Below are 12,014 nucleotides of genomic sequence, written 5' to 3'. Positions count from 1 at the left end.
TTGTGAAGGTGCTGCGTGTTCTGTACTTGTTGCTTCTAGAGTGTTGAGAAGGTGCTGCGTGTTCTGTACTTGTTGCTTCTAGAGTGTTGAGAAGGTGCTGCGTGTTCTGTACTTGTCGCTTCTAGAGTGTTGAGGAGGTGCTGTGTGTTCTGTACTTGTTGCTTCTAGAGTGTTGAGAAGGTGCTGCGTGTTCTGTACTTGTTGCTTCTAGAGTGTTGAGGAGGTGCTGTGTGTTCTGTACTTGTCGCTTCTAGAGTGTTGAGGTGCTGTGTGTTCTGTACTTGTTGCTTCTAGAGTGTTGAGGAGGTGCTGTGTGTTCTGTGCTTGTTGCTTCTAGAGTGTTGAGAAGGTGCTGTGTGTTCTGTACATGTTGCTTCTAGAGTGTTGAGGTGCTGCGTGTTCTGTACTTGTTGCTTCTAGAGTGTTGAGAAGGTGCTGTGTGTTCTGTACTTGTCGCTTCTAGAGTGTTGAGGAGGTGCTGTGTGTTCTGTACTTGTTGCTTCTAGAGTGTTGAGAAGGTGCTGTGTGTTCTGTACTTATCACTTCTAGAGTGTTGAGAAGGTGCTGTGTGTTCTGTACTTGTTGCTTCTAGAGTGTTGAGAAGGTGCTGTGTGTTCTGTACTTGTTGCTTCTAGAGTGTTGAGAAGGTGCTGTGTGTTCTGTACTTGTTGCTTCTAGAGTGTTGAGGAGGTGCTGTGTGTTCTGTACTTGTTGCTTCTAGAGTGTTGAGAAGGTGCTGTGTGTTCTGTACTTGTCACTTCTAGAGTGTTGAGAAGGTGCTGTGTGTTCTGTACTTGTCACTTCTAGAGTGTTGAGGAGGTGCTGTGTGTTCTGTACTTGTCACTTCTAGAGTGTTGAGGAGGTGCTATGTGTTCTGTACTTGTTGCTTAAAGCACAGTGTTTCAGTGTGGGTCACATCGCCTTTTCCAATACAAATGTGGAAGACCTTCACTAGTGTAAGGAACTAGGCAACGGAACAATTGTGCAAGCCGTAGACTAGTAGAATGGTTGTACACACACACACACACACACACACACACACACACACACACACACACACACACACACACACACACACACACACACACACACACACACACACACACACACACACACACACACACACACACACACACACTGTGGTTACACTGTGCAAAGTAATGCCAACCATGTAATCACCATGTAAATACAGAGTTTTAGTGCCACTTACAATAATGACGGACCAGGAAATCTATTAAAAGCTGATCGTTGTCCCTCGGGGGAAGCATATTACTGTGAAATGTGTTACCTCCCTCCGAGTCCCTAAAGCATGGTTGAGAGCCAGCATACTCCCAGACGCCCAGGTAATTCAAGCTGCTGAATGAAAGAGAGGACAAAAGAGGAGATGTTTGAGGAGGGAGAAGGCTTACCCTTGGATACTGTTTGACAGGTATGAGCACACGTTCCTTCAGTTTGATATTCTTGACAGTGAAGAGGTCCAGGTACGTGTCTCCTCCCTCCTTTTTGGGCTCACCTTTCTGGATTCTCTCGATTTCTACAAAGGGAGAATTTAATTGATTCAAACACTACATTTTAGTATGTCATATCAATGTAGTTACCATGTAATGTAATTACTTTCAAAACATGAATTGCCAGACCATTGACTGGTTAGAAGTCATACACATGAAAGAGCCTTAAGTCTATAGTATGTTACAACACTGTTCATTCCAGACCACCGCCTCACCTCTCTGCCATGACACCGTCTCAGCATGCCACGTGCAAACATGTCAACTACACTACCAGCTGGGAACCAGAGGTTTGCTAGCAGCTGGGAACCAGAGGTTTGCTAGCAGCTGGGAACCAGAGGTTTGCTAGCAGCTGGGAACCAGAGGGATGCTAGAGGCTGGGAACCAGAGGGATGCTAGCAGCTGGGAACCAGAGGGATGCTAGCGGCTGGGAACCAGAGGGATGCTAGCGGCTGGGAACCAGAGGGATGCTAGAGGCTGGGAACCAGAGGGATGCTAGCGGCTGGGAACCAGAGGGATGCTAGCGGCTGGGAACCAGAGGGATGCTAGCAGCTGGGAACCAGAGGGATGCTAGAGGCTGGGAACCAGAGGGATGCTAGCAGCTGGGAACCAGAGGGATGCTAGCAGCTTAGCAGCTGGGAACCAGAGGTTTGCTAGCAGCTGGGAACCAGAGGTTTGCTAGCGGCTGGGAACCAGAGGGTTTGCTAGAGGCTGGGAACCAGAGGGATGCTAGAGGCTGGGAACCAGAGGTTTGCTAGCAGCTGGGGACCAGAGGGATGCTAGCGGCTGGGAACCAGAGGTTTGCTAGCAGCTGGGAACCAGAGGGATGCTAGCAGCTGGGAACCAGAGGTTTGCTAGCAGCTGGGAACCAGAGGTTTGCTAGCGGCTGGGAACCAGAGGTTTGCTAGATGCTGGGAACCAGAGGGATGCTAGCGGCTGGGAACCAGAGGTTTGCTAGCAGCTGGGGACCAGAGGGATGCTAGCGGCTGGGAACCAGAGGTTTGCTAGCAGCTGGGAACCAGAGGGATGCTAGCGGCTGGGAACCAGGGGATTGCTAGCAGCTGGGAACCAGAGGTTTGCAAGCAGCTGGGAACCAGAAGTTCCCTAGCAGCCTAGCAGTGGTGTCTGCTGTACTAATCTACAGTGGCTTGGAAAGTATTCACCCCCCTTGTCATTTTTCCTATTTTGTTTCCTTACAACCTGGAATTAAAATGGATTTTTGGGGGGTTTGTATCATTTGATTTACACAACATGCCTACCAATTTGAAGATGCAAAATATTTTTTCTTGTGAAAAAAACAAGAAATAAGACAAAAAAAACTGAAAACCTGAGCGTGCATAACTATTTACCCCCCCAAAGTCAATACTTTGTAGAGCCACCTTTTGCAGCAATTACAGCTGCAAGTCTCTTAGGGTATGTCTCTATAAGCTTGGCACATCTAGCCACTGGGATTTTTGCCCATTCTTCAAGGCAAAACTGCTCCAGCTCCTTCAAGTTGGATGGGTTCTGCTGGTGTACAGCAATCTTTAAGTCATACCACAGATTCTCCATTGGATTGAGGTCTGAGCTTTGACTAGGCCTTTCCAAGATATTTAAATGTTTCCCCTTAAACCACTCGAGTGTTGCTTTAGCAGTATGCTTAGGGTCATTGTCCTGCTGGAAGGTGAACCTCCGTCCCAGTCTCAAATCTCTGGAACACTGAAACAGGTTTCCCTCAAGAATTTCCCTGTATTTAGCGCCATCCATCATTCCTTCAATTCTGACCAGTTTCCCAGTCCCTGCCGATGAAAAAACATCCCCACAGCAGGATGGTGTTCTCGGGGTGATGAGAGGTGTTGGGTTTGCGCCAGACATAGCGTTTTCCTTGATGGCCAAAAAGCTCAATTTTAGTCTACTAATCTGACCAGAGTACCTTCTCTCACATGGCTTTTGGCGAACACCAAACGTGTTTGCTTATTTTTTTCTTTAAGCAATGGCTTTTTTCTGGTCACTCTTCCGTAAAGCCCATCTCTGAGGAGTGTACGGCTTAAAGTGGTCCTATGGATAGATACTCCAATCTCCGCTGTGGAGCTTTGCAGCTCCTTCAGGGGTATCTTTGGTCTCTTTGTTGCCTCTCTGATTAATGCCCTCCTTTTGGTGGGCGGCCCTCTCTTGGCAGGTTTGTTGTGTTGCCATATTCTTTCCATTTTTTAATAATGGATTTAATGGTGCTCCGTGGGATGTTCAAAGTTTCTGATATTTGCTTATAACCTAACCCTGATCTGTACTTCTCCACAACTTTGTCCCTGACCTGTTTGGAGAGCTCCTTGGTCTTCATGGTGCCGCTTGCTTGGTGGTGCCACTTGCTTAGTGGTGTTGCAGACTCTGGGGCCTTTCAGAACAGGTGTATATATACTGAGATCATGTGACAGATCATGTGACACTTAAATAATGGTCCTCTGTAGCTCAGCTGGTAGAGCACGGCGCTTGTAACGCCAAGGTAGTGGGTTCGATCCCCGGGACCACCCATACACAAAAAAAAATGTATGCACGCACGACTGTAAGTCGCTTTGGATAAAAGCGTCTGCTAAATGGCATATTATATTATATATTATATATTATTATATTATATAAAGTCCACCTGTGTGCAATCTAACTAATTATGTGACTTCTGAAGGTAATTGGTTGCACCAGATCTTATTTAGGGGCTTCATAGCAAAGGGGGTGAATACATATGCACGCACCACTTTTCCGTTATTTATTTTTTAGAATTCTTTGAAACAAGTTATTTTTTTAAAATTTCACTTCACCAATTTTGACTATTTTGTGTATGTCCATTACATGAAATCCAAATAAAAATCCATTTAAAATTACAAGTTTTAATGCAACAAAATAGGAAAAACGCCAAGGGGGATAAATACTTTTGCAAGGCACTGTACACTTCATCGACCAGCCACACACACACTGACACAAAGGCACTGTACCACTCAAAGGCATGTATTTGTCACGCCCTGGCTCTAGGGACTCTTTTAAGTTGAGCCAGGATGTGTAGAGTTTATGTTTTGTGTTCTTTGTTTTCCATTCTAGGTCTTGTATTTCTATGTTGGCCAGAGTGGTTCCCAATCAGAGGCAACGAGTGTCAGCTGTTGCTGGTTGTCTCTGATTGGGAACCATATTTAAACAGTCTGTTTTCCCTCAGTGTTTGTGGGATCTTGTTCCGTGTTCCTAGTAGGTTGTGTTTGAGCTAAGGACGTCACGTTATCGTTTTGTTGTTTTGTTCGTGTTATCGTTCAGATTAAATAAATATGTTTGCATTCAACGCTGCGCATTGGTCCTCTGTTCCCGACGATCGTGACAGAAGATCCCACCAAAACTGGACCAAGCAGCGTGTCCAGGAGCCATCGCCAGGGGAATCGCTAGCGGATCTCCGTGGCAACCTCGACTGGGTCAAGCCTAGTGAAGAGCAGAGAGGGTGGACTTGGGAGCAGTGGAGGAAGAGTCTCGACTGGGTCAAGCCATGTGAGGAGGAGAGAGGCTGGAGTTGGAAACAGAAGAGCGAGAGTTGGGCGAGAACTATAGAGGCCTGGCCCACGGGGAGGAGAGACCCCCAGAATTTTTTTAGGGGGGGGGGCTCACGCCGTGGACGACGGGGCAGCAGGAGGCCGCGATGGAGCGGTCCAGCGGGTTTGCAGAGGAGGCCGCCAGGTTAAGGGGGCCACTGGTCACACAGAGGAGAGGGAAAGTGTGGAGGCACGGTGAGAGGTACTGGGGTGTGTTACCAGTCCGGTCCGGCCCGTTCCTGATCCCTGCATAGGGCCAGTGGTGTGTGTCCCCAGTACGGTCCGGCCTGTTCCTGTTCCTCGCATTGAGCCTGTGGTGCGTGTCGTCAGCCCGGCCCGGCCTGTTCCTGCTCCCCGCACCGAGCCTATGGTGCGCGTCGCCAGCCCGGCCCGGCCTGTTCCTGCTCCCCGCACCGAGCCTATGGTGCGCGTCGCCAGCCCGGTCCGGCCTGTTCCTGCTCCCCGCACCAAGCCGATGGTGCGCGTCGCCAGTCCGGCCCGGTCTGTTCCTGCTCCCCGCACCAAGTCAGTGGAGTGCGTCGCCAGCCCGGCCCGGTCCATTCCTGCTCTCCGCACCAAGTCAGTGGTGCGCTTCGTCAGCCCGGCTCGGCCTGTTCCTGCTCCCCACACCAAGCCAGTGGTGTGTGTCGTCAGTCCGACACGGCCCGTGCCTGTTCCACTGGTGCCTGGTCCGGTACCGATCAGCTGCTCCACGTCGGAGCTAGAGCAATCCGCTCCACCAGTGTTCAGTCCAGCTCCGGCCAGCAGGGCCAGACCGGACCAGGGGTACTGTGGGGGGTTAGAGAGGGAGTGGGGATCATGCCCAGAGCCGGATCCGCCACCAAGGCGGAGTGCCCACCCGGTCCCTCCCCTGTGGTGTTCTGTTGGCGCGGTCGGAGTCCGCGCCTTTGGGGGAGGGTACTGTCACGCCCTGGCTCTAGGGACTCTTTTATGTTGAGCCAGGGTGTGTAGAGTCTATGTTTTGTGTTCTTTGTTTTCCATTCTAGGTCTTGTATTTCTATGTTGGCCAGAGTGGTTCCCAATCAGAGGCAACGAGTGTCAGCTGTTGCTGGTTATCTCTGATTGGGAACCATATTTAAACAGTCTGTTTTCCCTCAGTGTTTGTGGGATCTTGTTCCGTGTTCCTAGTAGGTTGTGTTTGAGCTAAGGACGTCACGTTATCGTTTTGTTCGTGTTATCGTTCAGATTAAATAAATATGTTTGCATTCAACGCTGCGCATTGGTCCTCTGTTCCCGACGATCGTGACAGTATTGTTTTGTACTGTCCTTTGCCCAGCCAGTCGCACACTGACACACGTTGTATTGTCCCATTACAGGCGCTATAGCAGTCAAGCCATATCTACAATCTGCAGTATTATCAGTACTGGACAAAGGCTCCATGAGGGACAAAGCCAAGGTGAGATAATACAGTAGCTAACTTATGCAACCTGTTTTACACCTTGTCAAACACGCCTGTGTAGTAGGCATGTATAGCCCACCGCTTCAGCCAGCTTTGATGACATTTAAAAGGTGACAGACAAAGTCCCAGCCGGGTGCCAGTCTGGGTCTCTAGGATGAGCTAACGACAGGCAACCTTTATGTCATCCCCCTCATAAGTCAAGGTCAGTAGAAATCAGAAATCACACCATGAGGATTTCATGTATTTCCAAGTCATGTTTTTGCATTGTGACTCACTGATAGGCCTAGTGGCAACCCACCTGAAGCATTTTAGAATATACAGTATCTCATGAGACACAATAAACCAAGACACTTTTCTAGCAACAATGAACCATCATGCCTTCATCTGTGATCTCCAAAGACACTGACTGACTGTCAGCCACCAGAGGGTCTTGATAAAGTCATCCGGTTACACCATTTTCTATAAGCTACCTCCACCAAACGGTAGGTTACGGTACTGTACTAGATTTCCATTCCAGAAGGTCTGTATTATAATGCAAAACACATGGGTGGAAAGGGCAGAGGAAGAACACATTTCCCAACCAAAAAGAAAAAGTTCCAGCTGGAATAGTAGGCAACACACGTTTCAGAAATGTTTAACAACTCATTGCTGTGCTTCGCTGGATATCAGCCTTTCAACATACAGTGCCTTGCAAAAGTATTCACCCCCCCCTTGGCGTTTTTCCTATTTTGTTGCATTACAACCTGTACTTTAAATGGATTTTTATTTGGATTTCATGTAATGGACATTCAAAAAAGAGTCAAAATTGGTGAAGTGAAATGAAAAAAATAACTTGTTTCAAAAAATGCTAAAAAAAAAAAATTACGGAAAAGTGGTGCGTGCATATGTATTCACCCCCTTTGCTATGAAGCCCCTAAATAAGATCTGGTGCAACCAATTACCTTCAGAAGTCACATATTTAGTTAAATAAAGTCCACCTGTGTGGAATCTAAGTGTCACATGATCTGTCACATGATCTCAGCATATTTACACCTGTTCTGAAAGGCCCCAGAGTCTGCAACACCACTAAGCAAGGGCCACCACCAAGCAAGCAGCACCATGAAGACCAAGGACCTCTCCAAACAGGTCAGGGACAAAGTTGTGGAGAAGTACAGATCAGGGTTGGGTTATAAAAAAATATCAGAAACATCCCACAGAGCACCATTAAATCCATTATTAAAAGATGGAAAGCATATGTCACCACAACAAACCTGCCAAGAGAGAGCTGCAAAGCTCCACAGCGGAGATTGGAGTGTCTGTCCATAGGACCACTTTAAGCCGTACACTCCACAGAGCTGGGCTTTACGGAAGAGTGGCCAGAGAAAAGCCATTGCTTGAAGAAAAAAATAAGCAAACACGTTTGGTGTCCGCCAAAAGGCATGTGGGAGACTCCCCAAACATATGGAATAAGGTACTCTGGTCAGATGAGACTAAAATTTAGCTTTTTGGCCATCAAGGAAAACGCTATGTCTGGCGCAAACACAACACCTCTCATCACCCCGAGAAGACCATCCCCACAGTGAAGCATGGTGGTGGCAGCATTATGCTCTGAGGATGTTTTTCATCGGCAGGGACTGGGAAACTGGAATGATGGATGGCGCTAAATACAGGGAAATTATTGAGGGAAACCTGTTTCAGTCTTCCAGAGATTTGAGACTGGGACGGAGGTTCAACCTCCAGCAGGACAATGACCCTAAGCATACTGCTAAAGCAACACTCGAGTTGTTTAAGGGGTAACATTTAAAAGTCTTGGAATGGCCTAGTCAAAGCCCAGACCTCAATCCAATTGAGAATCTGTGGTATGACTTAAAGATTGCTGTACACCAGCGGAACCCATCCAACTTGAAGGAGCTGGAGAAGTTTTGCCTTGAAGAATGGGCAAAAATCCCAGTGGCTAGATGTGCCAAGCGTATAGAGACATACCCCAAGAGACTTGCAGCTGTAATTGCTGCAAAAGGTGGCTCTAAAAAATATTGACTTTGGGGGGGGGGTGAATAGTTATGCACGCTCAAGTTCTGTTTTTTCGTCTTATTTCTTGTTTGTTTCACAATAAAACATATTTTACATCTTCAAAGTGGTAGGCATGTTGTGTAAATCAAATGATACAAACCCCACCAAAAACAATTCTAATTCCAGGTTGTAAGGCAACAAAATAGGAAAAATGCCAAGGGGGGTGAATACTTTCGCAAGCCACTGTAGATCTTAGCTGTAATATTTTACACATCTGACTGAACTGAAAGGGCCTGTTTCACGGACACAGATTAAGCGATTAAACCGATATTTCCATGGAGAATCCCCACTTAGTCCAGGACTAGGCATAAAATGTGTCCGGGAAACCAGCTCAAAAAAAACACACAGATAGTAGCATCTCTCACTGACCGAATAACTACAGTAACCGTGTTTAGGCAGACAAACGCTTCCTTCTTACACTGGTAATGTCAAACACACTATTACACCGCGTCGACGCTGTTACACTGTATTAAGTTCACCTCGAACCCTTGCTGTTTTAAAATGGTCCAAATAATATATTGTATTCCAAATACATTTACAAACGTCACGTATTAACATACATTTGAAAATGCATAAAAATATATATTTGGCAAATGTAGAATGCACCCCAAAAATATATTTTAAAAAGCACTTTTTGTTTCGTATGGGTAAACTTCAATAATCTGCCCTTCTGCGGGTGTTGCTAGTCAAACAATAGGTCAAAACAAAACGTGGTAGTCTCTCCACACCCACAACTTTTGCTTCAATAGTAGGCTTCTCAAAATAAACCACCACAATTGGTAATAGATGAGAACCTTGTAAACGTTTTAAAGCGACCTACATGCAACTCTGAATAGCCTTCTCTCTGTGCAATCACCCACATCGGAAATACAAAGGGTTTCTGGATAACCTGCCAGGGGACAGAAAACATGGTATTTTGTGCATTGGTAATTTTGGTGGTTTGCTGTGGGTAACGACCACACACACGAGGGAGATATCTGCCACACAAAGACGCCAGAACATCCCATCATTCTCTCTCTCTCCGGTTTGCAGACACAGAAAACCCATTATGGAAATAGAGGGGTTGCAGCTTTGAGAATGCGATCGGGAAATCCACAAACTCGATAATGAAAAGCTATTTTTCACGGTTTCATTCAACCGGTTGTTAAACCGTGTCTAGACAGTGTCACTAAGTAAGTGCAGTGGGGTGACGGGTCGTAGCACAGGCTATGAAAGGGTTTACTGTTTTCCAGACCCACTATACCCGTCCCGTCTAGCCACAGTGCGTCTTTTTCAAAACGCACGATTTAAAAAATCTTATCGCAATGGATAAAATATCAATCCTTTTGGTAGAGGCAGGACATTTTGCAAATCAAATGTGTTTTTACCTGCAGATAAAAGTTTCATCGCGTGCGTAAACGAAACATCCATACTGTCCTTCTCTGCGAGAAGCTCGGGGAGATACTTGCTTTCTTGATTCTCCATTTTGAGTTTAAATCAGTTAGTAATGCAAAATGTGAACAAACGTGCAATTAAAAACAAGCTTTGAGTGGCTAGAAAAAGAAAAAAATAACAGAAGTAGAAATAGTCCCAGTTATGTAAGCAGTGTGTAAATATCCACTTCTTCGCGCAGATAAATGTCGCTGCTTCGCATGTAGCGCTCTCGCTGCTATACCGCACAGCCACTGACGAGGGCGGATGAGCGCTGCGCGTTGCCTGGTCAAAATGAAGACGGGAAGCATGCGACCCATCGAATAAAGAATACACGGAAGTGAGCTCAGTTCGATATGAACCCTGGATTGAATATTCTGGAGGCTGGATGCTAAACACATCGGTCGGCCATATAGACACTCCTCAGAAAAGCAGTCCCATAGGAATGAATGGACTTCTACAGTATTTCATTTCAATGTTTCAAGGACAAAGGACTATATAGTCTATATAGTTCATGGTGGGTGGGAAGAAGAGTCTCTCTCAATTTCAATTTAAGGGCTTTATTGGCATGGGAAACGTATGTTAACAGTGCCAAAGCAAGTGAAGTAGATTTTTACATTTTAGTCATTTAGCAGACGCTCTTATCCAGAGCGACTTACAGTTAGTGAGTGCATACATTTTCATACTGTCCCCTCGTGGGAAATGAACCCACAACCCTGGCATTGCAAGCACCATGCTCTACCAACTGTAAACAAAAGTGAAATAAACAATAAATATTAACAGTAAACATTACACTCAGAAGTTCCAAAAGAATAAAGACATTTCAAATATCATATTATGTCTATATACCGTGTTGTAACAATGTGCAAATAGTTAAAGTACAAATGGGAAAATATTTTGCTGCTGTGATGGCACACTGTGGTTTTTCACCCAGTAGATAAGGGAGTTTATTAAAATTGGCCTCCTCATCATAAGGCTCCAGCTTCACTCCCTCGGCTCTGACGAAGGCCCGTCTTCATCATCAGACTCATGCTTGTGATGATCTCCATCTTCTTCCTCATTGTCATCATCATCATCGTCTCTCTTAGCCTTCAAAGGTTCTGTCTCAGGTTTGTTCCTGGTCGGCTCAGTCTTCTCCTCCTTGTAGATGTTAGGCTGAGTGCTGCTGGTCTCTGAGCCCTGCTGAGGGGTTCTCAGAGACGTTCTGCTTCTGTTCCTCTCCACAGCTGGAGGGAACAGCTACAAGGGGAACAGTGGTGGCTCCCCCTGCCCATGCCTCCCCCCTCTACCCCTCCACCTTGGGCTGCTTCAGGGGTAGGTCCATACGGAAGGTGATGGTGCAGGAGGTGCAGTATTCCTCAAACCCATACAGGTACTTGCGGTAAGCACATTTAACGTTGCAGCCTGCGGCAGAGCCTGGTAGACAGTCTTCCATGCCTTTCTCCTGTCTCGCACATCTCTCTCTCTCTCTCTCTCTCTCTCTCTCTCTCTCTCTCTCTCTCTCTCTCTCTCTCTCTCTCTCTCTCTCTCTCTCTCTCTCTCTCTCTCTCTCTCTCTCTCTCTCTCTCTCTCTCTATAGTATGTGATGTACATAGCTGACAAGATTGCATGTTCTACACAGTTTTATATGTGCCTTTCAATACACTTTTATCTGAATGATCTGTAATGTTGCACCCCATCTGAATATGCTCCTGATATGTAACGCCAATATCCAACAACCCTGTGTGCCCCCAGAAATCAACAAAGCATGAGAAGACTTTGCCTTTGTTTTGGTTTGTTTGTTTGTCAATTAGGGTATGCACGGTGAATACGTGGTCTGTCGTACGGTAATTTGGTAAAAAGCCAATTTGACATTTGCTCAGTACATTGTTTTCACTGAGGAAATGAACTAGTCTGCTGTTAATGATAATACAGAGGATTTTCCCAAAGTTGCTGTTGAAGCATATCCCACGGTACTTATTGGGGTCCATTTCTCTCCACTTTTGTGGGTTGGGGTGATCAGTCCTTGGTTCCAAATATTGGGGAAGATCCCAGAGCTAAGGATGATGTTAAAGAGTTTAAGTATAGCCAATTGGAATTTGTGGTCTGTAT

At 46.3% G+C, this 12,014-nt stretch overlaps 1 protein-coding gene across 4 annotated transcripts in view; it reads right to left on the bottom strand.

Moving 5' to 3' along the window:
• Nucleotides 1-10,274, bottom strand: part of LOC121586855 (KH domain-containing, RNA-binding, signal transduction-associated protein 1) — a 33,411-nt gene extending 23,137 nt beyond the window's left edge. For all 4 annotated transcript variants that reach the window (XR_006003980.2, XR_006003979.2, XR_006003981.2 and 1 more), the window contains exons 1-2: nt 9,881-10,274; nt 1,410-1,534 (exon numbers count right to left, since the gene is read on the bottom strand). Coding sequence is in view for 1 of the 4 variants with exons in the window: in XM_041903862.2 (XP_041759796.1) it covers nt 1,410-1,534; nt 9,881-9,977 (222 nt within the window). In the remaining 3 variants the exon portion in view is untranslated. The remainder of the gene's footprint in view (nt 1-1,409; nt 1,535-9,880) is intronic.
• Between the last annotated feature and the right edge of the window lie 1,740 nt (nt 10,275-12,014).

This window comes from Coregonus clupeaformis, chromosome 17, assembly GCF_020615455.1.
Source record: "Coregonus clupeaformis isolate EN_2021a chromosome 17, ASM2061545v1, whole genome shotgun sequence".
Lineage (NCBI taxonomy): Eukaryota > Metazoa > Chordata > Actinopteri > Salmoniformes > Salmonidae > Coregonus > Coregonus clupeaformis.
The sequence above is the reverse complement of the archived record's forward strand: the minus strand, read 5'-3'. Positions and strand labels throughout refer to the sequence as shown.